General features: G+C 57.6%; 1 protein-coding gene across 2 annotated transcripts in view; it reads right to left on the reverse strand.

Moving 5' to 3' along the window:
* Positions 1-25182, reverse strand: part of SHANK1 (SH3 and multiple ankyrin repeat domains 1) — a 47268-nt gene that overhangs the window by 8673 nt on the left and 13413 nt on the right. For both annotated transcript variants that reach the window (XM_069551316.1, XM_069551315.1), the window contains exons 8-19: positions 24702-24779; positions 24418-24484; positions 23823-24153; positions 22732-22925; positions 18294-18407; positions 18047-18122; positions 9718-9800; positions 9357-9481; positions 8630-8765; positions 8110-8190; positions 7236-7304; positions 6656-6774 (exon numbers count right to left, since the gene is read on the reverse strand). In XM_069551316.1, coding sequence (XP_069407417.1) covers positions 6656-6774; positions 7236-7304; positions 8110-8190; positions 8630-8765; positions 9357-9481; positions 9718-9800; positions 18047-18122; positions 18294-18407; positions 22732-22925; positions 23823-24153; positions 24418-24484; positions 24702-24779 — 1473 coding nt within the window. The remainder of the gene's footprint in view (positions 1-6655; positions 6775-7235; positions 7305-8109; positions 8191-8629; positions 8766-9356; positions 9482-9717; positions 9801-18046; positions 18123-18293; positions 18408-22731; positions 22926-23822; positions 24154-24417; positions 24485-24701; positions 24780-25182) is intronic.

Here is a 25182-nt window from a genome sequence, read left to right on the forward strand (position 1 = left end):
CTTCCTTGGTTCCTGGCTGCCAGCCCTGTCCTGACACCCCTTTCTAATCTACTTTTCACACAAGAGTCAGAGGCGGGCTTCCCTGGTGGTCCAGTGGCTAAGGATCTGTCTTATAATGCAAGGGATACCGGTCCGATCCCTGATCTGGGAAGACACCACGTGCTGTGGCGCAACTGAGCCCAAGAGCTGAGATTACTGAGGCTGTGCACAACTGAAGCCAGGGCACTCTAGAGTTGGTACTGCGCTACGAGAGAAGCCACCGCAGTGAGAAGTCTGTGTATCGCAACTAGAGAAAAACCCACGCAGCAACAAAGACCCAGCACAGCCAAATAAATAAAAATCAATCAATCTTAAAAAAAAAAAGTGAGGGATCTTTCTAAAAGAAACTCAGATCATGCTATTGCCCTGCTTAAAATCCTACTACAACATCTCACATCAGTTCAGAGGGGATCCGAATTCCCGAGTCTGATCTTCAAATCCCCCTGCGGTAGGCCCTGCCTGTGCTCTCCCAGTTATCTTCTTGGCCAGGATGCTGTGCCCGTCCCCAGCTGCAGTGTCACCTGCCTGCAGCACCTTGTTCTGAAGAATCACCCTCCCCCAAAGGAGCTGATGTGCCCAAGCAGTTAGGTGTCCCCACTCCTGGCAGCAGCAGCCCGCAGCCCAGTGACATGAAGGTCTAAGGCGGGATTAACTCCATCCTGTCATTCACACTCCAGAGCTCTGAGAGAGATCAGGCTGAAGGGGAAATTCAGTGGAGATCAGGCTTGCTGACCTCTGCAGCTCATCCTGTCTCCCCCACGCCTTTACAGGTTCCCCCTTAAGAAATCATTTTCTCGAGCATCAGTATCTCTGACTCTGATTCTAGGAAACCCAAACTAAGACACTATGTATGATCTAGCCCTTGCCTACATCTCCCGCTCTGGTCCCACCATGCCCACCTTTTCTTGCTCCTTCGATGCCCCAAGGTCCATCCCTGTTTAGGACACTTACAAGTCCTGGACCTTCTCTCCGCAATGTTTTCCTCCTAATCATCACAGATTCTTTTCCATCGTTACCTCTTCTGCTCAAACATCCCTCCCAGTCACAGCCTACTGCATTTCCCTGTCCTGTCTTCTTCAAGGCACTTCTCTCCATCTGAAATGATCTGGTTTACTTGTTTACTGTCTGTCTCCCCAGCTAGAATGTTGGCTTCCTGAAGGCACCAGACATTATCCCAGGCACTATGGGTACAGGGTCAAGGGCTTATGATAATTCTAGAGGAGAAATGTTTTCGTTTCTTTTCAGATAGGAAGGAGACTTGAATACAGTTCAGCCTGGATAACATTCACCCCAGGTTAGAGTCATTATAATTATTTGCTTACTTTGTTGTCTGTCTTTCTCGGCATGTGGCTTACCCAATACCCATTCTACTCGATAAGAACAGCCTGATCTTCTTTGGCACTTAATTAACAGACTGTATTTCCCAACCTCCCTTGCGACTAGGTGCAGGCCCAAATGCAAAAGTGGAAGTGTTGTGTGCTATTTCTGGAAAGTCTCATTAGAGGTAACCCAAGAAGCAACAATGTGCCCTCCTTTGCACTCCTGTCTCTCCACTGTTCCTTGTTCCTGCTATCTGGAATGCTGGTCCAATAGCTGGAGCTCCAGCAGCCATTGTGGACTATGAGGGAACTCTGTGTCTGGGATGAGAAGGATCCTAGACCCAAACTGGAAGCATCCTGTCCCGAGCAGAGAGGGCAGCCAATCAGAAGACCTAAGGATCTTCACGACCATAGAGGGTACCACAGGTCCCTTAGACGCCTTACTCCTGATTTGTTCAACATGACAGATATAAGCATTTATCTTGTTCAAACCACTGTTATTTGGAGATTTCTCTTACCGTGGAACCCAGTTCCCCCAATTCTCTAAAGGAAGTAAATTTGACAGGTTCCCTCCTATACTACCAGGACTGAGCAGCAGGTCCAGCACACAGTAGGTGCTCAATAGATATTTGCAGAATGAAGGACATCCTGACAAGGTGGCAAGCCACCGATGATGTAACACTAGATCTCTGAGAGACTGATGGGAGGTGGATCACAGTGACAGAGAAGTCAAAGCGGGAGGAGGCAATGGAGGGGGCGGAATAAAAGCAGGGGGGTTAGGGTGACAGAGGAAGAGTTCCCTTAACCGAAGAGGATCCAGGCTCAAGGGAGAGGTGTCTGATATTGGCACACTGGTAGACCTTCTAAGTGTAGGGAAAAGAGGGATCAAAGAATGGGTTAGTTCGGCACCAAGAGGGATCAAAGTGGCAGAGGAGGTGCCAGATTGACAGAGGAGGCATAATAGCGTCCGAGGAGGCTAGGAATGACTGTTTGAGGGGCGGACCGACTCAAGGTGGAACAGGCTGACCTCAGTCGACAAACTGGACGCATCCTGTCCCGCGCAGAGAGGGAAGCCAATCAGAGGGTGCCAGGTGCCGTGACGTCACCGGCTGCCTGGCAGATTTCTCCCCAGGAAGTCGGCCAGAGGTCCCGCCCTCCTCTGCGCTACCTCCCGGGTCAGCTGAGGGTCCGGTGCCTCCACAGGAGAGCGTGCCCAGGCGCTGTGCACAGGCCAAAGGCTGAAGATAGGCTGGGAAATTCACGTTAGGGAGCCAGCCCCGGAAAGGGGTGAGAGGAAAGAGACCGGCGTAGGAGGCTGATGGACAGACAGAGCTAGACAAAAGACAGATATGGGGGTCCAGAGGTGCGCGGGAGAGACAGGAGGGGACTTGAAACAGCAAGGCAGCGAGAAAAAGGTGGTCCTGTGAGGTCCTGCCATGGAGAGGGCCAGGGCCAGCCTAGGAGGGGAAAACATGTAGTCAGAAGGGTCGGAGACGCCCTGGGAGGGGGAGAGGCAGAGAATGCAACCAAGAGGATATGGAAAAAATAACCAGAGGGAGAAACTGAGTCCAGAGAGAGGCTGAAACTAGAACCTGGACCACCCAGTCCAAGATGTGGGGGACAGGGAGCAGGGGACCCCTGGGAAGAGGGTATCAGTGACCAGGTAACAGACAGTAGCCAAGAAAACGAAGGCCACACAGAGGAGAGAACAGAGAGACGAACAGCAAAGCCCTAGGAAGAGACGGAGCCCAAGAGGGATCTTGACCTTCAGTGGATCTGCCAGGGGTCTGCAGCCCCCCTGTTGGCGCGGTGGATCCTCCCTAGCCCCCCTTATGTTTAACCCAGAGGTGTATCTTTCAGAGACCTCTGTCCATTGTGGTGCAGGCCCCTGTTAAAAGGAGCCTCAGGGTCTGCACTGGGCTTCCACACTGCCTGCTTGTCCCCCTGGTTTAAACGCAGCAGAGTCCAGCTGGGAAAGGGGAGAGAAGCCAGAACAGATGGGAGATGGAGACACAGATGAGAACAAGACCACCCACTGAGAGAGGCAGAGAGACACAGGAAGGTCATAGAGACACAGGAAGGACACGGAGGAGCCCCTGTGTCTCAGGGGCTGAGAAAGATCAGGATGGCTGGTGGGAGGAGGGGGGCAGAGATGGTGACAGAGACAGCCTGCAACATGAGAGGGAGGGCTTGGGGGAGGCCCAGGAACAGACGCCAGGAGGGAGAAGGAAAGAAAAGAAAAAGGGAAATGACCACTGGCCTCCAGGACCCAGAAGAAAAGAAGACCCCATGAAGACCTCTGGCGTTTTATTTCTCAGTGATGGGGGTGGGCAAGTAGCTGGTTTTATTACTGGCTAGTGTCTGGTCCCTGGTGGAGGGGGTGTCTTTGGAGCCAGGATCTCGTCTGTCTTCTAACGCAGGTTCATGCAAAGAGGAGCTGGCAACCTGGCACTTGGTGGGTACTCCATGCATTTGTTGAATAAATGAGAACAGGATTGGCCCTAATCTGTTACTAGAGACTCCATATTGAGTCTGGGATGTTGTTGTGGGTTCATCTCTGGGGGTGCAGGCTGGGGTCACAGTGGGGGCTCCAGTTAGGTTACGGTGGCTAGGGGTGCTCACCATCTCTTGAGAGCCTCTGCTAGAAGCTGATCTCATTCAATCCTCCTAAAAGCCAGCAAGACTGACATAAGCCATATTTTACAGAACAGGAAATTGAGGCACAGAAAAATTATAAAGCATGGCCCAAGTGAGAGAGTTAGAGGGAGTCAGGCTTTGAAGCCAGGTTTGCCTGGCTCTACTGCCCATGTGCTTTTTTAAATTGAAGTATGGCTGATTTACAATGAATTGATTTACAATGATTTACAGTGATTTAATGTTGTGTTAGTTTCAGGTGTAGAGCAAAATGATATACGTGTATGTGTCTGTTCTCTTACAGGTTCTTTTCCACTGTAGGTTATTATTATTGGCCACGTGGCATGCGAGATTTTAATCTCCCTGACCAGGGATCTAACCTGTGCTTCTTGCAGTGGAAGTCTTAACAACCAGATCATCAGGGCTTCCTGCAGTGGAAGTCTTAACAACCAGATCATCAGGGAAATCCCAGGCTGAGAGATTTCAGATTCTTTGAGAAACCAAGGACAGGTGTGAAGGAAGGGCCTCCTGCATGCAGGGCCCTGGGCCCAGCCCTGAGAAGTAGCCAAGGACCCTCTGCCTTTAAATCGGAAAGAAATTCTGAATACAAAATCTGCCAGCTGCATTTGACTCTTGTAAGAGTACTGACCCTTCCAGAGTAGGTGTTTGAACCCTTGGGAGGGCTGTGGATAGATTTTGGGGGTGGGGAGGGGGCTGTGCACTAGGATGGAGAGAAAACTCCCTACATCTTGATTTTCATTAGCCTTCAACTAAAACACATTTCCTCAATTAAGGACGTCGGCCACACAACGTGCCAGTCTTAGCAAAACGTGACTATATCAGAAATCACAAGTATTTCTGCCTGCTTCATGGCAGAGCTTTCTTCACAGCACATTTCGCTAAACAGTGTTTATGCTTCTTTGAAACTTTGAAATTAGAGTAGTCTAGATCCACCACCGGAACTTGCTGGCTACTGTGTTGAAGAAAAGGCACCGACATGACTGTATCACAAATTCTGCTTTTAAAAGTGTTTTGAGGGACTTCTCTGGTGGTCTAGTGGCTTAGACTCTGAACTCCCAATGCAGGGGGCTGGGGTTCCATCTCTGGTCAGGGAACTAGATCCTACGTGCAGCAACTAAGATGTGGCACAATCAAATAAATAAAAATAAATATTAATAAAAATTTTAAAATGTTTTGATAACTGTTTTTCTGTGTACCTGGCTTCTTTTGTTATCTTATATATTATATTTTACCTTTATTTTTGGTTCAAGGGGCTTGTAACCTCACTTCATCTGCTCACAAGAGTTGAATTCTTTTTGGTGAGGCTTGTACTGCCCTGAGGGGCTACACCCTTCCGTTGTCACTCCCCATGGTTATGTACTGTTCTTGACCCTTGTGAAGTGAAAGTCATTCAGTCGTGTCCGACTCTTTGCAACCTCATGGACTATACAGTCCATGGAATTCTCCAGACCAGAATACTGGAGTGGGTAGCCTTTCCCTTTTCCAGGGGATCTTCCCAACCCAGGGATTGAACCCAGATCTCCCTTTTTGCAGGCAGATTCTTTACCAGCTGAGCCACAAGGGAGGCCCAAGGATACTGGAAGGGGTAGCCTATCCCTTCTTCAGTTCATCTTTCCAACCCAGGAATTGAATCAGGGTCTCCTGCATTGCAGGAGGATTCTTTACCAGCTGAGCTATCAAGGGTTTTGACCCTTATGGATTATGTATTTTATTTTATACATTATTCAGAGTATTAATTTGGAGTATTATTCGGAGGACTAGGCCAGCCTAAAAGGATCCACAATCCCTCCAAAGTCAAAGCACAGGGTTTTTTAGAGTCAGTGGCCTCTTGGCCACCAGGTGGTGGGTGTGGCCTACTGAAAGGGAGTCAGAGGGTGCACTCAGAGGGCAGGGAGGGCCTGGGCAGAGAACTGGAGAGTAGTGGTGGGGATGTGTCCCCGTGAAGGGGCACAGTCCAGTGAGGGACCAGCAGGTCTGCACCAGAAACGACAGGGCCGTGGCTGGACCGTGGATCCAGTTGCCGAATTGCCTGGGGCTGAAATCCTGGCTCCCTCTTTGAGCCTCAGTTTCCCTTCTGTATCACAACCGAGTGCACCTTCCAGGATGATTCCAAGGAATGAATGAGATAATCCATGTTAAAAACAGAGTGTCAGAAATGTGATCAACACCCACTGCAGGTGAGCGGGCAGAGCGGAGACAGAGACGATAATTAATATTTTAATAACTACCACTTGTGGAGCACCTATTATTATGCGCTGTGCCTGTGCCAGGGAGTGCCATCCCTGACCTCCATTTACCTTCCTTGAGATCCTTAAGGCAGGTCGGAGATGGACAGAAAGAGGTGGGCCAGAGAGGGAGCAATGAAATTTGGGGATGGGGAGTGGGGGGAGGTGACAGAGATGGGATCTGGGGGGATAAAGGAGGAGGAGGACGGGTAGAGAGGAAAGGGGACCCCCCCAGAGTGGGGAGCAATGAGGGACCCCAGAAAATCCGGTGCCCCTTAGGCAGAGCACTCAACACAGTGGAATCACAAAGGGTTTGTAGAGGGAGGGATAAAGGCTACAAGTTGCCCTGCCTACCCCTCAACCTTCCCTCCCCCCAAGTCCCCCAGGTTCCCCAGTCCCACAGACCAGGCTGCCTACCTCAGTGGTAAAGAAGCCTTTGGGTCGGTGTTTGCCCAGAGACGCCAGGCCACCAGGCCCAGGACTCTCACTTGCACTGATGGTCTGCTGAGCTGCCGCCAAGATTTCATCCAGTTTGTCTAGGGGGAGGCGGAAGAGGGACAGAGAGACAGCGAAATGAAGTGGGCTTGGGCCTGGCAGGCACAGAGACAGAGCTGCTGGGTGCCCCATTCAGTGACTTGTATGAACCAGCGAAGGGCATCTCCATCTCCCTCCCGGTGGGCCTCCTCGGAGACACACGGTCCAGCCGGGCAAGACAGGCAGGATGCAGCGATGTAAAGGGCTGAGGGCGGGGAACAGACATCCTACGAGGGAGGGTGGAGCGGAGGCAGAAGGGGCTGCGAAGAGCCTAAGGACAGAGGTGGGTGCTTAACCGTAACAGCTGGTGCAAAGCTGGGGTTTGTGTACGATCAGCGTGGAAGTGGCTGAAGGGGGCACGGGGTAGAAGCGAGAGGGATGGGGGGCGGATGCGGCACCCCAGGGGGGGTGGGGTCGGGGGAGCTGGGGCCGCCCCGCGGGGAGCAGGGCTGGGCCAACTTACTGAGAGCCATCTGATACACAGTCCTCTTTTTCTCCATGCTGGGCACCGGCGGCGGCTGCTGCTCGTACTCTGTGGGCAAAGGAGGCGGATGAAGCCCAAGGGAGCCCCCGGGGGCGGGGCGGCGCGGGCTCGGCCGGCGGTGGGCGTGGCCTGCGGGCGTGGCCGGCGGGCGTGCGCAAGCGCGAGTGGGGCGGGGAGGGGCCGGGGGCGGGGAGGGGCGAGCCCGCCGGCGGGGACGGGACTGGGGCCCCCCCGCCAGCCCTGTGCCCACTCACCACTCTTCTTCTTCCAGGGGGAGACTAGCCCGGGGGGGAGGCAGTAGAGGAGCCAAGAGTTAGGACTTCGTGGGGAGGCGAGGGGCCCCCTTTCTGGAACGCCCGCCTCCCTCAGGGACCCGGGGTGGGGGGCGCTCGGCTGCCCCGATCCGCTCCGGCGGGGCGGCGGGGCGGGGGAGGAGCGGGGATCCGGACCCCCCGGGTCCACTCGGCCTTGCCTGGAGGGAGGGGGCTCGCCTTCCCTTCTGTTAGTGGGAGTGCGGGGAGCTGGTAGAGGGAGAAATGAAGGGTGCGGGTGGGGCTGGGACAGACGGAGAGGGGCTAGAAAGGAAACCGGGACCCGCAGAGGAACGTTACAGACCCAGAGAGACACCCGACAGAGAAACAGATGGAAACAGGGAAAGCTGACTCTCAGACGCCCGTTCCCAGCGACACACACGCAGGTCAGAGGGTGTCTGACCTGTGGGCTGGGGGACGCGATGAGGACAGGAGGACGAGAGCCCCTGGTCACTAACACTAACAAACCCAGGGCTGGTCCAGCCGCCCTTGGCCCCCTCTCCCTCCGCAGCACCTGGTCCCCGGCAGCCCCACCAGCTCACCCATCTCCTCCAGCTCGGAGGTCATAGACTTGGAACGCAAGGAGATGGCTGGGGGCGGCAGCCGCTTAGCTTGCTGGGGTGCTGGAAAAAAATGACAGTGAGGTCAGACGTCGGCACCATGGACAGAAACCCTCCAGGCCCACCCCACCCCCAACCACCGCGGCGCTCCCAGAGCTCAGAGAAGAGATGCCGGTGATGGTGTTTAGTCGCTAAGTCGTGTCCTACTCTTTGGAGACCCCACAGACTGTAGCTAGCCCACCAGGCGCCTCTGTCCATGGGATTCTCCAGGCAAGGATTCTGGAGTGAGTTGCCATTTCCTTCTCCAGGGGAGCTTCCAGCAAGCTAAGCTTGGGCTCAGCTCCTCTCCTGAGAGTCATGATCAAGCAGCCTTGGGGAGGGGGCGGCTGCTGCTGGTGACGGGACCATTGGGTCATTAGGGCTGCAGAGAGTCTTAATCCAGTAGCAGCGGAGGGCGCGGGGAGTGTCCAAGCCTGACCACGCAAGGCGGGGGGAGGAGCACCTTTCTTATGAACAGCTTCATCCATGTCCGGGTGCCTGGTGACCATCACCACCTTGACCATCAGCGTGTTGCCCCCTTGTCGGATCATGTTCACCACCTGCCGGTGGCCGACCTTCACCACGTTCTGCCCGTTCACCTGTGGCACAGACACCCCCAACCACAGCTGATATGTGAGGGGTGGGATGCTTTCTGCTTCTGGGTCTCTGCTGAAGTGGCCTCCTCCTGCCTGGCCCTGTCTGCGGCGCTGTCCGTCACTCTTCTCCTCCCCCCAGCCCCCTTGCAAGCCCCTACCTCTCCACTCCTGTAACTCTTAGGGCCTCAGGGTTGGGGAAGGGGCTGGGCCCACCCTATTTGCCTCTCTTCCTCCTTATCCTCCAGCTGTGTGTGTGTGTGTGCACATGCGCGTGCCTGCCTACATACACACACGTGTGCGCACCTACACCCTGGGACAGGTCTGTTATCGTCTGATATGCTTCGAGAGGCTTTCAGATGGAATCACTGAAGAGGCTGGCTAGCTGCTGGGGGGCGGGGGGAAGGGCAGGGCATGGGGCTGGAAAGCTTGGTGCCAAAGGAGAATCTGGTTCTGGGCAGCAGCATCTTGGCATGGATCACTAGGGTTCTGGGGGTTTGTTGCTAGGGTCCCAGGGGAAAGCATGGTGTCTGTGGCAGGTGGGCCAGGCTCTGGGTCTTGGGAGAAGCCCCTGGGAGGCTGGGGGCCAGGACTCACCTCGATGAGGAAGTCTCCCATTCGCAGTCCAGCCCGCCATGCCACACCACCCTCGTCCACCGACTCCAGATACTGCAGTGCCGGGAAGGCTGGGGTGGGGGTGAACTCCTCGATGGGGGTCTGCGCTGCAGATGGGGAGGAGCCGGCGGGGTCGGAGGGGAGAGGGTGGAGAGGCCGAGCAGGGGATGGGGCTCAGACCCAAGTCACGGAGGCCTCACAGTAGCTGAGGGACCAGCACCCCGGGGTGGGGTGGTGGGCAGGTCGGGGGAGGGTTCCTGAGAGGTGGGTGGGGGTCCCTTCCCTTGTCCATCCCCCTGGGTCAGAGAGCCCTTCTCCCGTGCCCTCCCCGGCCGGCACTCACCCTTGGCGCCCCGGAGCACGAACCCAAACCCCTCACTGTCCTTCTTCTGCAGCAGAACTGTCTTCTCTTTGATGATGTAATCGCTGGCGGGGAGGGTGGGGGAGGGGCGGGGTGGGGTGAGTGGAAAAGGGATCATGAGACACGGAGCCACCTGGTGCCCCATCAGCCACCTGGTGACCTGAGCCTAAGCTCCGGAACCCTTCGTCCCGCCCCCCTCCTCCTCCCAGGAGCCTCCTCACCCACTCCACGTGCGTCTGCTTGCAGCAGCACTGACAGGCCTCTCCCCCTCGGAGCCCGGGGTGCGCGGTCTCCCACTCACTCTTTCCTCATTCATCCATCAGGGCATCCATCCACCCATCCATTCAGCAGGCACGGCAGGAGGAACGCAGAGGTACAACTGCCACACGCCAGACAGCCTGGCTGGAGGCCCTGCTGGCCACTTCCTGCCTGTGACCTTGAGCCCCGACTTTAACCTCTGGGGCCTCGGTTGCCTTGTCTATCGCAGCGGACGATGACAGACCCCACCTGACAGGGTCACGGTGTGAGTTCCCTAATCTAGAGTGCACACAGTATTCAGCAGAGTGCTGCATACAGAGCGCAGACGCAGGAGGATGTGTTCTGTCTCTGGTCAAGTCTTTTGGTCCAGGGGACAACTGTACTTGGATGATACCTCTCCCGACTCCCAGACTATATACTCACACACATATATACATGCTACAGTAACATCTCCCCAGGTCCCTGAGCAAACTGTAACACTGCTTATTCAGCAGCTGTCCAATATGGTGGCCGCTAGCTGCCTGTGTCTATTTATATGCAAATTAATTAAAAATTAAATGGAAAAATTCAGTTCCTCAGCCTCACTAGCCACATTTCCAAGGGCCCAGGAGCCACATACGGTTAGTGGCTACCACTCTGGATGGCCCAGATACGGAACATCTCCATCACCACAGAAAATTCTAGCGTGCAGCAATGACATCTACTTCCTGGCATACTCAAATGGATCTCCTTCATGCGGTCAGAGGATTCTAGCAAAATGAAAACTGCATGTGAATACGTGGAGAGTTCCCTGTAAGGCCACCAGAGCCCACCAGTGTATTTAGGGGATGCTCACATAGCCAGGAAGGTTCAGTCAAACGCAGACCTATTTCATGTCTCTCAACACTGGCCCCAGGCTCACTCAGGTAACAGCCACAAACCCTAGACATCACCATGCTGTACATCAGGACTGCACATCCATTCCATTCCAGGAGCCCCAGTATAAGCAGGATTACCCAGGCACCCGGCTCCAGGCTTTTCAGAATACCCACTATCCCCCACCCCTGTCCCCAGAGGCAGCATGCCTTGCAGCGTCCAGACACCCTGCAGTCACGTCTGAAACCCGGCCCAGCGCACACGCAGCCCCCTCAGAATACCCCAGTAATATCCGCAGGCCCCAACACACTCCCATAATAGACAAGCATGCTCCCTGTGCATTCCAATTACCTACCCCCACAGGTTTGGCAAAACAGCCCTCCACAAATACTCCAGTATATTTCAGCAACCCCCTCCCCCACACATCCCATAACTCCCCCACACTCTGATCTCAGTCTATTCCCATAACACGCCCCCTGAACACAAACTAGCACATGCCAATAATACTTAATGTGTTCTTACTGTATTTTGGCACCAACCCCCTCCACACACGCAAGCCCTGCTGGATATTCCCATGACCCCCAACATGTCCACAGTTGAATCCATACATTTGTACCATAGGGACAGTGTTCTGCACATGTGCCCTGGCCCCAGCCCTGCTCCCAGCCACTATTAGAACCCCATGGACCCAACAGCAGGCACGCACATGTAGACACAGCCCATAACTGCCCTGGCTCAGAGCTGACGATGCTCCAGTAAACATGTCTACACAATATCCACTATGTCTTCTAGACCTTGTATTCAACCCAGGGATCGATCTCCTTGTATCTGAGTGGACAGAATGTTGGAAGAGAAGGAGGGAAGGGGTTGAAAGCGATGAAGAAGGGGAGGAAAGAGGTCAAGAAGGCTCCTTGAGTGGGTGAACGATGGGGCCAATAGAAATGGGTTGAGAGGTTAGAGCTGCCTGTGTCTGACCACGAACTCTGTAGCATCCTTGTCCCCAGCTCTGGGCCCACCGTGTAGCCTGACAGTCTCCTCTGAGCCCTCATGCCCTCGCTGCCCCATAGCTCTTCCGGATCTCCAGGGCCCTCCAGTGGCCAGTAATGCTCTTCAGATCCCCTTTATTCCTCATTTACAGCAGTTTCACTTTCATTTCATTCATCCCACAAACCCTACCTTTCCCCCATCCCCCTCCATCTTTCACCCCCACTCTCTCCTCACACTTCACACATAAGCTTCCCCCAAACATCCAGCCCCTAATACAATTCAGTAAGACTCCTTTATCCATTAGATGCGAAGAAAAAGCCCATGCTATGTGTCAATCAGTATCTGAAAATGGTAAATGACAGGTAAATGACTCAATCCATCATCTCCCACGGCCAGCCTCTAGGTAGGCGTGAGTACCATTTCCACTTTACAAATGAAGAAACAGAAGCACAGAAGGGTCAAGCAATTTGCCTGAGCTCACACAGTGAACAACATTCTTCAACAATTCCCAAGAAAATACCCAGGTAGTTGCAATAGTAACAACCTCCACTCCACTGAAACCAAAAACCCCAGCACATATACGTTTGCTCCAGTTCACCATGAACGTGCCCCTCCAGTTCCTGAAATTTATCCCAGGCTATGCCTGTAGCACAATAAGTAACATTTACGAACCGCTGCTGAACGCCAGACGGCATTCCAAGCACTTTATGTTTATGTATTCATTCAGTCCTCATGACACCCCCTGGGAGGGGCTGGCTGTTATCATTCCCATTTTATAGATGAAGAAACTGAGGCACAGAGAAATAAATTTGCTCAAGATCACACCTGTCAGAAAAAAATGTCACATCCAAGATTTGAATTCCCCATAGGCAACCTATGCATGCATACATGCTAAGTCACTTCAGTCGTGTCTGACTCTGTGCGACCGCATGGACAGCAGCCCACCAGGCTCCTCTGTCCATGGGATTCTCCAGGCAAGAATACTGGAGTGGTAGGCAAGCATATACCCCAATAATATCCAAACACTAGCAGATCACCCCACCCCTCCCTCTCGAGTCTCCCCATCCTGGACATCCGCCTCTCCTTGCCATGACTTTCCAACGCAACCCCCAGCTCTGTGTGCAGTCTCTCTCACGCTCCTTGAACTGCCCAGTTGCCCTCTTGTGCCCATAACTCTCTACAACTGGGTATTCCTTCTCCTCTACTCCTGTGTATACCTTCTGGCTCTGCACCTGGATCCCCCCTCAAGTCGTCTGAAAGCTCCCCGGGACCCTAACCCCCTCCCCACCAGCTCTCACCTCTGCAAGCCCGCATTACACCCCACGGGGCTGTCCCCCCACCTCCCATTTTGCCCTTGCACACCCCACATCCCCTTTCCCACAGTTGTCTCCCACAGATTTCTGTGGCCTCCTCACCCCCTCTCAGGCCAGCTCTCTCTCTCCTTTGCCCTCATCCCTCCCGCAGCCTCTCGAGCCTCAGTACAGAACCCCACTGTATCCCCTACAGCATCCTAGGTTTCTTTCCTACTCCAGTTCCCCGCCCCCACCCCATTCTCATCCGTGGAAGCCTCCTCCGACTTTCGCATCCTCAATTCACTTCACCCTTCCTTCTGTCTCCTTTCACTGGCAGCTGCATTTCATTTACATTCCCTGCATCTCCTCTCTGTGCTCTCCCTGAACTGCCTGAATCCCCGCCCCCCAGTTCTCTTCACACTTCCTGCACCCCCTCCTTACCCCATTCCTCCGTTGGCCCCGCGCACACGCTCTGCTCCTCTGCTCCGGCTTTCCCCATTCCTCCCCCGACTTCAGTATCCCCCACTACCCCCTGTTCCCTTTCCGTCCTGCCACCCTCCTACCCAGACCCTCTAGCCCCGCCCCCTGCCCTACCGTTCGCAACCCACGCAGCACCCCATTCATGCTCCCGTAGGGCTGACTACCTGCCCTGCAGGAGCACACACAATGCTCCGCCCCAGGCCATCCCTCGGCGACCCTGAGCGGCCTCTGGAGCTCAGCGGCCAGCTCTTGTTCACCAGATCCCACACACAGGGACTGCAGCAGCCTCCACTCCCCCCACCCCCACGCTGAAGGTCCCTCTCGCACACCCAGCATCCCACAGCCAGAGCCTCCTGCTGTACATAGCGCCCCCTCTGCCACTCAGCCCCTCCCCGTGTCCCAGCTCCACGGGGCCTCTCCACGGCCTGCCCAGAGCCTCCCCCTGCCCCCGCAGGGAAGCAAGCCCCCTCCCATGCTGAGAAGTGACACACAGAAGCAGATGCAGTTCCCGTGCAGAAGCTCAACCGTGTCTCAGCACACGTGCCCCACACAGTCACAGACCCCTGAGGGCAGGGAGAGGGGTGCGTGGGGATGGGGACCGGTGAAGGGTGGTTGGCAGGGAGGGGACAGGCCTGGGCAAGAAGGGTGGGTGTTGGGAAACACAGCCGCAGTCTCTGGGACAGACCCCCCCCTCCCCGACGCAAACACACTAGTCCCCAGACAGCCTCGCTATCGCTCCAAGTCACACACAGAGATAGACGCCGGCAAACAGGGACATACAGATGGACACAGTTGGGGAGGTGGGCCGGGAGCCCACCATCTCTCTCTCTCTCTCTCTCTCTCTCTCTCTCTCTCTCTCTCTCTCTCTCTCTCTCTCTCTCTCTCTCGCTTACATACACACACACACAAACAGGGCTGCAGGCAGTCATACACACGCACGCACACCGCCACAGCCACAGGAACACACGCACCGTCGCACAGTGACACGCAGCGGAAAAAGAGGAGGGGAGGGGAGACGGGGGCGGGATGCGTGTGTGATGGGGGGGAGATGACTGTGAATGGGAGAGAGGGGTATGAATGGGGGGACTTGCCAACTCCGTGAAGGGGCGCGGGGACACAGGAATCAGAGGAACGCGGGCCTGGGGTGCAGATGCCTGAAGGGAGGGCTCTAGAGTGGGGGAGGTAAGGGTGGCAGAAAGGACAAGCGGGGCCCTAATCCCGGAGTGGAGTCCGTTTGGAGGGCCTCCTTAGGAGGGACGTCCTGGAGAAGGAGCTGAAGGGAGCCTAGAAGGGCCTACGAAGGGCCGGAGGAGTGTGTGTGTGCCTGTGTGTGTGTCGGGGGTGATGGTGGTGGGGGTCGGGGAGAGAGGCTCGGGTTGGGGGTAATGAGAAAACGAAGGGGAGAGAAGAGGGGTCCGGAAAGGGCTTAGTGCCGAGAGAAGGTTAGGGGAGAAGGGCGGAGGGGGCGGGAGGCTTGGGGGCTGGGAGGGAGCCTGGGGGATGGGGGATCAGCGGCTGGGGGAGGGTCGTCACCGCGGCCGGGGCCTCCGGATCGGGCCGCGGGGGGAAAAGGGGCGGCACGCTCCGTTACCTGTAGATATACCAGACGCTGCGCCGCCGGGGCCCCAGGGCCGGCCAGCTGGAGGAGAGCGCGGGGGGCGGCTGCGGCAGGGAGCCCCCCCCGGGGCCGCCCCCGAGACCCCCGCCGCCGCCGCCGCCGCCGACCGCTGACAGAGCCATCGCCGCCGCGGCCCCGGCCCCGGCCCCGGTGCCGGCCGCCCCCGCCGCCGCCGCCGCCGCCGCGTCCCCGTCCCCGCTCGGCCGAACCCCCGTGTCCGGGCCCCCAGGCCCCGCCTCATGCTGACCCGCGCCGGGAGGGGGAGGGGGAGGGGGCGCGCGCCCTCCCGCGGGAGGGAGGGCAGGGCCGGGGGCTCACATGCCGGGGGGCCGCGGGGGCGCGGGCCGCGGGGTCGGGCCGCGGCGAGAGCGCGAGGACCGCGGACGGCGCCGGCTTCAGCACCGCGGACAGCTCCGGAGGCGGGCGGCGGGCGCGAGGCTTAACCCCTTGGCGTCCTGCGCCGGGCGGGGGAGGGGGCCGGGCCGGGGGGAGGGGGCCGGCAGGGGAGCGCGGGGGCCCCCTTGGCGGGAGACGGGGGAGGGGCGAGCGCGGGGGGAGGAGAAGGGGGAGGCACTTCCGGTCTGGGCCCCCCCGCTTCGCCCCCTCCCCCCTCCCGAGCCCTCCCGCGCAGGTGCAGAGCGAGGGAGCGCGGGGAGAGGGACGCACAACATCACACGAGACGCCTCGCAACCGCGTGCGAGGGACGCGCGGACACCGAGCCCCACTTCCCGAGCCGGGGGGGACAGCGCGGCGAGAGAGACCCCGAGAGGGGACGCACAGCCCTCCCCCACGCCCCCCGCGGCACACAGACGCACGATGCTCCCCGACACAGTCTGGAAGGGGCCGGAAAGGAAGAGCCAGGACGTTTAGACTGGGCACCAGGGCAGGGAGAGACACCCCTCCCCGCAAAGAAGTCCAGGCGGAGGGACATCCACGCACCACGGCTCCGCGCCAGAGAGAGGGAGCCGCAGACCCCCGGGGAGAGGAGAGAGGGCAGCAGAGGCCAAGAGGGGTTACACGCGGCGGGAAGACACAGCTCCGGCAGGGAGGCAGGGTCACAGCACGGGCCAGGCCACCCCAGACAGGGCCGGGGACAGCGGAGGGTGGGGGTGTGGGGAGGAGAAGCTCAGACATGCAGGGCAGCACATGCCAGCGGGCAGGAAGGGAGGGAGAGGGGGGCAACGCACTTGACAAGCAGAGGAAAGAGGAGAAAGAAGCTGAGCGACCACCCTCATCCAGCTGGTAAAGCAAACGATCCCCAAACCAAAGCCAAGGGGAGACCCAGAGACACTGACTAGAGACAAGAAGCAGAGGCTGATGGGGAGACTCCGGTGGTGGGGGCGGACCTCGATACTCACCCAGTGCCCAGAGCCGGAGACGTGCCAGGCGAACACGCACAATGGTCAAGCGCCTCGGACACTTGGGGAGCAGGGTGGCACCCCAGTCCCACCCTCTCTTCCCATATTGTCATTTCTCTCCTCCCCCCTCCTCCCCCGGCCCTCCCCCGCCCCGATCCATCCCCACTGGCCAGAACACAGACACGTAGGTTTGGACACATTTAATGGAAGGATGCTACGAACAAGGAGACCCTTCCCTGGATTAGGGGGAGCGGTGTGGGGGGGGATGTCATCTTTCAGATGCCCAGTTATGACCATCCCTCCCCCACAGCCTGGCCCTTCTGGAAGCTCAAGCCCTGGAGTCCTCCCCTCTTCCTCCCTCCCCTCCCCCAACACCCCAGGTCCTGAATTCCAGATCAATCAGATAGACACAAATGCATGCACACACTTTATGCGTTAATGCGCACACACAGCGACGTGCATGAAGAGGGACAGGCATGTGCAGGGACCCACCACCGGTCCCCAGGTGGTAGGCAGACACACTGGACATCTCTGAAAAACACTGGCCCTCATTCTCAGACACACGGATTCGGGGAAAGAGAGGTGCAGAGAGAGCCAGCTGCACAATGAGCCACAATCGTGCACCCAGAAATGACAGCCACAAATGCACCCATCTGTACCGAGGGGGACACACCCTCTCACTGTCACGGGCATGTGCACGGGGCTAGAACTCCAAGGGCCTCCGGCCACACATGCACACAGACACGTGTCATGCACACCTACAGAGGCACATGGGCGAGAACACGCCTGGGGAATCTGTACAGAGATGCTCGCCGACTGTGTGAGACGGTCACGCACAGGGGAACTTTAGCTCTGGGGGTACACACACACATCCATACGCCCCCAGGCACCCCTTCCTTCCCATTCCTGACCCCGTTTCCTCCCTTCCCCTCCCCTCTCACCTCCCTGGGCCAATCCCATCCATCAAGCTTCAGAAGCAAGTCAGCCAGCAGCCAGGGAGGGGAAAGGTGTCAGTGTGCCTTCTCCCTGCCCCCACCCCGCCTGGCCCGCTCTGCTTGTCCCCCCCCCCCACCCCCCCAACATGCCAGCTCGGGATGCACACACTTCCGCTGCACAGGACTTCACAGAGATGCAGCATGTGGAGGAGACAGGAGCCTCCAGCCACCATACAGGTGAGCTCCCCAGCGCCCCCGGCATCCCCACCTTGCCCCAGTCCACCTCATTGGTCTCTGGCTACCCCAGAGCTGGGCAGTCTCAGTGGCTGCCAAGGACGGTTTGGGGTTGGGTTGTGTGGTCTGAAGCTAACCCTGCCTCCCTCTACCCCGGATCAAACGCTAGAGGGAGCAGACAAGAGAGGGGGCTTCAAGGTGGCGGAAATATTTAGAAGGTGGAGGAAATATTTAAAAGGCGAAATGGGAGGGATTTGGGCTGGGGGGGTTGCCCGAGAGTGTAAGGACATTTACCTTGGGGCATCAAAGCTGTCGTAGGAGCCCACGGTATAATGCCGGAAGAGTCTCTTTGCCTTGTCACTTCGGCTTTCTGCAGGGGGACAGAGGATGACCTTGGACCTTCTACTCTGGAAATCATGGGTTCAGCCCCTGGGGTCCTGGCCCAAACCTTCCCTTCGACCTCCCACCCCCACCAGGAGGGGGAAAGGAAGGGACATGAGAATCTAGAGTAAGTCGGGGACACCTGGGGGTTCCTTGTTACCTTGCTTTGCTTCCTGGGAGCGGTTGGCCACCTCTTCCAGGCAGTCAGAGGGGAACCAGCCGACGCGACCTTTGACCTGGCCTTCCCAGAAGCCTCCTTCCCCGATGCTAAGCACTGGATGGGGAGTGGGGACATAGAATAGAAATATTTCTGCATTTCCGTGCTGCCCACACCTCCCCTGCCCTGCCCGCTCCCAACATCTGATGCACAGCCTTCCCACAATTCTCAGCACCTTGCCCAGAACCTGGCCCAAGGGCAGCCTTAGGAAGGCGCAAGGGGGGAGTGTGTGTGTCTGCTCAGTCGCTCAGTCATATCCGAATCTTTGCGACCCCATGAACGGCAGCCCGCCAGGCTCCTCTGTCCTTGAGATTTCCCAGGCAAGAATACTGGAGTGGGTTGCCATTTCCTCCTCCAGGGGATCTTCGGGACCCAGGGATTGAATCTGCATTGTCTTCTGCATTGCAGATGGATTCTTTGCTGTTTAGCCATTGGGGAAGCCCCACAAGGGGGAAGTGGGAGATAGTCACTCCTGCATAGTAGCTTCCTGAACACAATGGGGACACCGAGAGGCACTGGGGAGAAGGGCTGTGTCCCATGACATGGTCCTTGCAAGTTAGGGACATGTCCACAACTGGCTCTCATCTCCCCTGGTAACCAGTCACAACTCACTTACTCCGTAACTTCCCTAAACCCCACTAGGCTCCTAGGTCACGTGTTTACCTCATCACTACCCCTGCCACCTCCTGCAGTCTCCTTGCCACTTAACCTTTTGTCATCTGTTCCCAGATCCCTCTTTCTGTCTCTCTCTGCTTCCCCGGCTCTAGATCGGAGATTAGAATCGTCTCTCTTCTCCCCTGCTTGTTACCAGAGGCCCCTGCCTACCACCCCTACCTCTTAGACATCAAGCATACATTGACCTACAGTGATGGGCAGTAGGGACAGCTAATGTCTATCCAACTCTCACTGGGGCCAGGACCCTAAGAGGGGGCACTGACATTGGCCCCATTTTACTGATGGAGAAACAGAGGCTCGGAGGAATTCAGGCTTGTTTGCCCCAGGTTTTGCAGCCTGGATTTGAACACTCCGGTCTTGCTACCTCTCTGTTCCAGTGCTTTGCTGCTGCTGTTCCTGATCATGACGAGAGTGACAGTAACAAGCCCACAGCCACCCACCTCTCCAGCATCTTTCACAGCTCTGTGCCCACTGGGCCCTTCACATTCTTCACTCACTCTATCCTTACACCTCAGTAGGTAACAACTGATTTCCCATTTTATAGATGAAGTTGAAGCTAAAGTAGAAAAACCTCTTGCCCAGGGGTGGCTTGAGCCATGCTAGGGTTGGGATTGGGGCCATCTGATGCTTTGCCCTGCACTGACCACCTCTTCTGAGAGGGTCTGGGGAAACCCCAGCCAGGAGATGCTCAAGGTCACGGAAGAGAGCAGATGTGTGTCAAAAGGTCTGGGCTCTTGGCTGACTCTGCCTTGCCCGGCTGGATGATCTGGGAATCAATCATTTGTTCACTAAAAAAAATATGTATTTTGTGCCAGTCATGAGCCAGACATCAAGCTAGGACCCGAGTAGAGCTGTTGTGTTAGTCGCTCAGTCGTGTCTGACTCTTTGTGACCCTGTGGACTATAGCCCAGCAGGCTCCTCTGTCCATGGGATTCTCCAGGCAAGAATGCCAGAGTGGGTTGCCATGCCCTTCTCCAGGGGATCTTCCTAACCCAGGGATCAAACCTGGGTCTCCTCTGGCATTGCAGGCAGATTCTTTACTGTCTGAGCCACCAGGGAAGTGAGTAGAGCTGTCAGACACAGACACAGCACCACTCACTCCTGTCCTCATGGAGCTTCCAGACTGGCAGCAGTGGAGTCATAACTCTACAAGTGACCCCATGATTGGAAAACTGAGGTCAGGGCTTGAGGGGGAAAAGGAGGGGGTGTTTGGATAAAGACCAGATAGGAGTATATAAATCTGATGAGGGGACTTCCCTGGTGGTCCTAGAGGTTAAGACTTCGCCTTCCAATGCAGGGGGTGTGGGTTTGATCCCTGGTCGAGGAGCTAAGGTTCTACATAAACCATAAAACAGAAGCAATATTCTAACAAATACTGTAAAGACTTTTAAAACGGTCCACTTCAAAAAAAAATCTTTATAAACAAATAAATCTGAAGGCACGGGGGGCTCGGGAAGGCGTCTCAGAGGATGTGACATATGGGCTGAGACCTGAAGGATGCGGGGAGTGCAGGAGGCAGAGAGAGGGGGCATAGGCTTTCCGGGCAGAAGGAACAGCATGTGCAAAGAGGTTAGGGTGGAAAAGGACTTGGGGCGTTTGAGGAAGGATGAGGAGGCTAAGGTCCCTGGAACCCTGCAGGTGAAGCAAAGACTAGCCTGAGATGAGGCTGTGTCGGGGGCAGGGTGAGCAGAGGAGGGGCTTGCAGGCCAGGCTAAGGCCCTAGGCTTTGATTCTGAGGGCAGAGGGAGTCTGCTACCTTAATCGGGCTATGAAGAAGCCCAGTGACATCATGGATGTGGGTGTGCTCTGAGGCAATCAGGGAACTTTTAAGGAAAGGATACGAAGTCAGGGCAGCGCATCGGATGACTGGGCTTGACATTCAGAAAGACACAGAGAAGATGCAGCCCATGGCCCTCTGCCTGTGGGAGGGTCCCTCACCTCCGACCTCAGCTTCCCTTTCTTCTTTTGCACAGACCTGACCCCCACTCCTGAGAGTCCCTTGGACAGCAAGGAGATCCAACCAGTCCATCCTAAAGGAAATCAGTCCTGAGCGTTCATTGGAAGGACTGATGCTGAAGCTGAAACTCCAATACTTTGGCCACCTGATGCAAAGAACTGACTCAATGGAAAAGACCCTGATGCTGGGAAAGATTGAAGGTGGGAGGAGAAGGGGATGACAGAGGATGAGATGGTTGGATGGCATCACCGACTCAATGGACATGAGTTTGGGTAAACTCCGGCAGTTGGTGATGGACAGGGAGGCCTGGTGTGCTGCAGTTCATGGGGTTGCAAAGAGCTGGACACGACTGAGCGACTGAACTGACCCCCCACCCAGCCATACACACACATACACTCTCTCCCCTGGCACGCTGTCCCCCTGCCAGAGGCACTGCCCCTGCCTGGCCCCTACAGTTAGCTCCTGCATCCGGCCATTCATCCATTCACTCACTCACTCAGCAGATGTGCATTGAGGCCCTCTGTGTGCTGGGTCATTAACCTGGGCCCTGATGACCCGGCCCCTGGTGACACGTGACCTCATCTTCAGAAACTCAGGCACCAGGGAGACAGACTACAAGACAGACGTAATTACACAACCGCACTAACACTCTGACCCTGGCACGCTCTTCAAGGCCCACTTAAACCATGTCTCCTGTGGGAAGACCCCCCACTCCACCCCCAGACTCAGCTTCCCCCAGGGCCTAGGGTCTCTCCCTTTTAAGTGCCCCTAGTGTGGGCCACATATGATAATGACAGCTGGCCTTATTAGGTATGAATCACTGTTCTGGGGGCTTTCCAAGAGCTGACTCTTAATCCTCGCAAAGGTCCCATTGTACAGATGAGAACACTGAACCCTGGAGAAGTCACTCGCCTGAGGCTGCCCTGCTAGGAAGTGCAGGAGCTGGGACTTGAACCCAGACAGCCTGGTTCTCAACCCCTACGCAACTCGGCCCGTCTGCCGGCCTGGAGTCAGGCAAAGAATTGCTCCCCCGCCTTGAATGAACTATGGCAGGGTACTTCCAGTCTCCAAAGCACCATTCTGTCCAAGAACACATATCCGCAGCCTTGTGAAGTCTGCAGGCGGGGGATCCTGGCATGGTTTTCCAGAGGAAGGCAGGGAAACAGGAGAGAGGCAAGCCCCGTGACAGCAGCCTCTGTTCAGGAAGCCCTCGGCAGGGACTGGCTTCACCTACAGCCCATCTCATCAGAGCCCGGGGAAGTGGGCACCACCACCCCGTGTCTCAGATGAAGACGCCTGGCAGAGGCAGGAGGTGAAGTCAAGGCGGTGTGTCCCTCACTCTCCGCACAAGATAGCGAGAAGAACTGTGGGTTCGGACTGGGGACCTCAGGCAAGTTGCTTCACCCGTGCAAGGCTCTGCCCCTTCAACTGTACAATGGGCTCCAGACACCTGCCTTCAAGGGTGACGGTGAGCGAGATGGGACCTCGTGGGGTCGATGTCCTAGAGATGCTCGTCTCCTCTGTTTTGCCTGGACCCCACCTCCTCAGCATGCTCCTCAGCAGCATCTGAGCTCCACTGTTTGCTCCTCCGAGGCGGAAGGGGCACCTAGGCCTCTCTGAGGTCTCCAGCGTGCCCTGGACATTCCAGGTCCTGGACAACCGTTGGTCGCGGGCCAGCCCCTCCCTGAGCGGCGGGTGAGTTCACCTGCCGACCCTTGCCCACAGCCCGGCTGCACCCTGCCCCTTTACCTTTGATCTTTTCGCCCTTGCTCAGGGAGATCTCCCCCTCGGCTTGGGCCTGGTAGGACTTCACGGCCATGAAGGAGCGTCCGGGGACTGCTGAGTAGAGCTTCCTGCGTCTCCCGCGGCTGCCCAGGGAGCCCCCAGGGCCCCCAGAGCCCCCCGTGCCCCCGGCCGGCCCTTCCCGGGGTGTCCCGCTGGAGCTGCATACACAGAGGGTGTGAGAGGCAAGGGGGAGTGGAGGGAGGGGGCGCCTCTGGGAGAACAGGGGTCCTTGGGGGGTGGGAGGTGGAGCATCAGGGTGGGGGAGGGGGTCTGAGTGCCTTTTCCAGCTCTGGGGGCCGGGGGTGGGGGGTAGGGGGGAGGAGGGCATTTGGGGCTCCCCCTGCCTGCCCGCTGCGGGCCGCCGGCCCCCTTTCCTGCCTCCTGGCTTCCGGCTCTGTCCCCTCCCACGGGCCTGCACACCCTGCCTGATTCAGCTTCCTGAAGCTGAGCTCTGCCTGTGTCATCCCTGGCTCACGAGCCTTTGGCGACTCCTAGCTTCCTCCTGGGCTGGGTCCAGCGCCTCTCCCGCCATCCCCAGCCTACCACCATCTTCCTCCCACCCACCCCCTCCCTGTCCCCCTCCAGCTGGCTCCCCCCAATGCCCCCTGCTCATCCTCCCCGCCTGGGACCTCATTTCCAGGCTTGGAACCCCCTCCAGTCTCCCTCCTCGCCCACCCCAACTCCGCTGAGCTTCCTCTCACCTTGCCCAGGCTGTCTGTCTGTCTGTCTGCCTGCCTGCCTGTCCTCAGGGGCTGGAACCAACCTTTCTCTTGGGTGCCCTCCCCACCCCCGGCCGGACCACGGAGCGGCTGATGAACTAAACTCGGCCTGGTTCATGGAGCCCTCGCTGCCTTGGGGTCAGGAGGGAGACCTGGTGGTCCGAGGTGGGGACCAGAGAGTTGGATGCAGCGGGGTGGCGGGGCGGGGGCAGCTGTCTCTGGGACAGGAGGTGGGCACCTGGGCTGGCCTGGTGGGGGTGGTGGGCAGCCGTGGGTCCCAGGAGGGGATTCGGGTGGGAGAGGGGTCTGTAGGACCAGGGCTGAGCCCTCTCCTACCTGGGCCGTCCACGGGGCTGGCGCTTGGCCTCCTCGGGGTGCCTCCCGCGGGACGGGGAGCGGGCCCGGGCACCCCGGGGGCTGCTGGCACTTCGCAGGGTCCCGCTGCTGAGCTTGGCGCTGGGGGCGGTGGGCTGCGCCTGGCCCTGGGGCCCTGAGGTGGGGCCGGGGGCCCCCGCGGACGAGGTCCCCGGAGCGGCAAACACCATCCAGTCAGGCAGGGCCATGCTGGTATCACTGTTGGCCCGCAGCAGTGCGGGGGGCACCGTCAGCCCTGTGCCCGGGGGTCCCCGTCGCCGGGCTGCATACTTGGGGGACTCCTGGAAGGGCACTGTGGTGGGGCACAGAAGCCGGGGGGGGGGCAGAGCGGGAGACACACAGGAGGCAAGAGATGGTTGGGTGGGGAAGGCACCAGGGGATAAACAGATGAGAAAGAGCGGGGCGTCTGGAACCTGACCCCTCCCGCTGCCCAGGTGTTTGCGGTTCTCTAAGGTTTATTTGGTCCCATCCTGGCCCCCAGATCAGGTTCGCTGACTCCCCAGTCCCACCACGCGTCCCCCCTCAGGACCCCGACTTCTCCCCTTAGCTCGCTCACCCACATCCTGTTCTCGATGGTTTCGGATCAGCTCCCCGAGTTCAAAATTCCCAGCGATCACTGCCACCTGGCGTGAGGGGGTAAGGGGGGCCCAGGTAGGAGAGAGAGAGGGGAAACAAACAGGAAACACTATCAGGTCTCCAGCCAGCTGCCCAGCCCCCCAGCCTTCACCCCAGCAAGTCCAGCCTGCCAAGTCTCTCTCCCAGACTGCCTGCCTCCCTCCCAGCCCCCCAGACTTCAGCCCCTCTGAGTTCTTCACGCCTCCCCAACCTGCCCCAACAGACCTGGAAGGGGGTCTGTCCACTGTTATTCTTGACATCCTTGTTGGCCCCTCGGTAGAGAAGGATCCTGGCACACGTCTCCTGGTGGTCAGTGGCACGGGGGAAAGGGAAGAGAAAAACAGTTACTGTGGCCGCGAGCCGACGCAGACACTGCGCTGAGCCTTTGGAACCATCTGGCGGGAACCCGCCCTGCTCGGGACAGTAGCCACTCGCCCTTTAAACGTGGCCGGGCCACACAGAGGTGCTCTGCCTGCACAGTGCATGCTGGATTCCAAGGACTCGAAAGTGTAGCTTCAGTCTCTCTAGTAGATTTTATGGGGGCTTCTCAGGTGGCGCAGCGGTAAAGAATCTGCCTGCCAGTGCAGGAGATGGTCGGGAAGATCCCCGGGAGGAGGAAACGGCAACCCGCTCCAGTATTCTTGCCTGGAGAGTCCCATGGGCGGAGGAGCCTGGTGGGCTGCAGTTCATGGGGTCACAAAGGGTC

The sequence above is a fragment of the Ovis canadensis genome, chromosome 14 (genome assembly GCF_042477335.2).
Source record: "Ovis canadensis isolate MfBH-ARS-UI-01 breed Bighorn chromosome 14, ARS-UI_OviCan_v2, whole genome shotgun sequence".
NCBI lineage: Eukaryota > Metazoa > Chordata > Mammalia > Artiodactyla > Bovidae > Ovis > Ovis canadensis.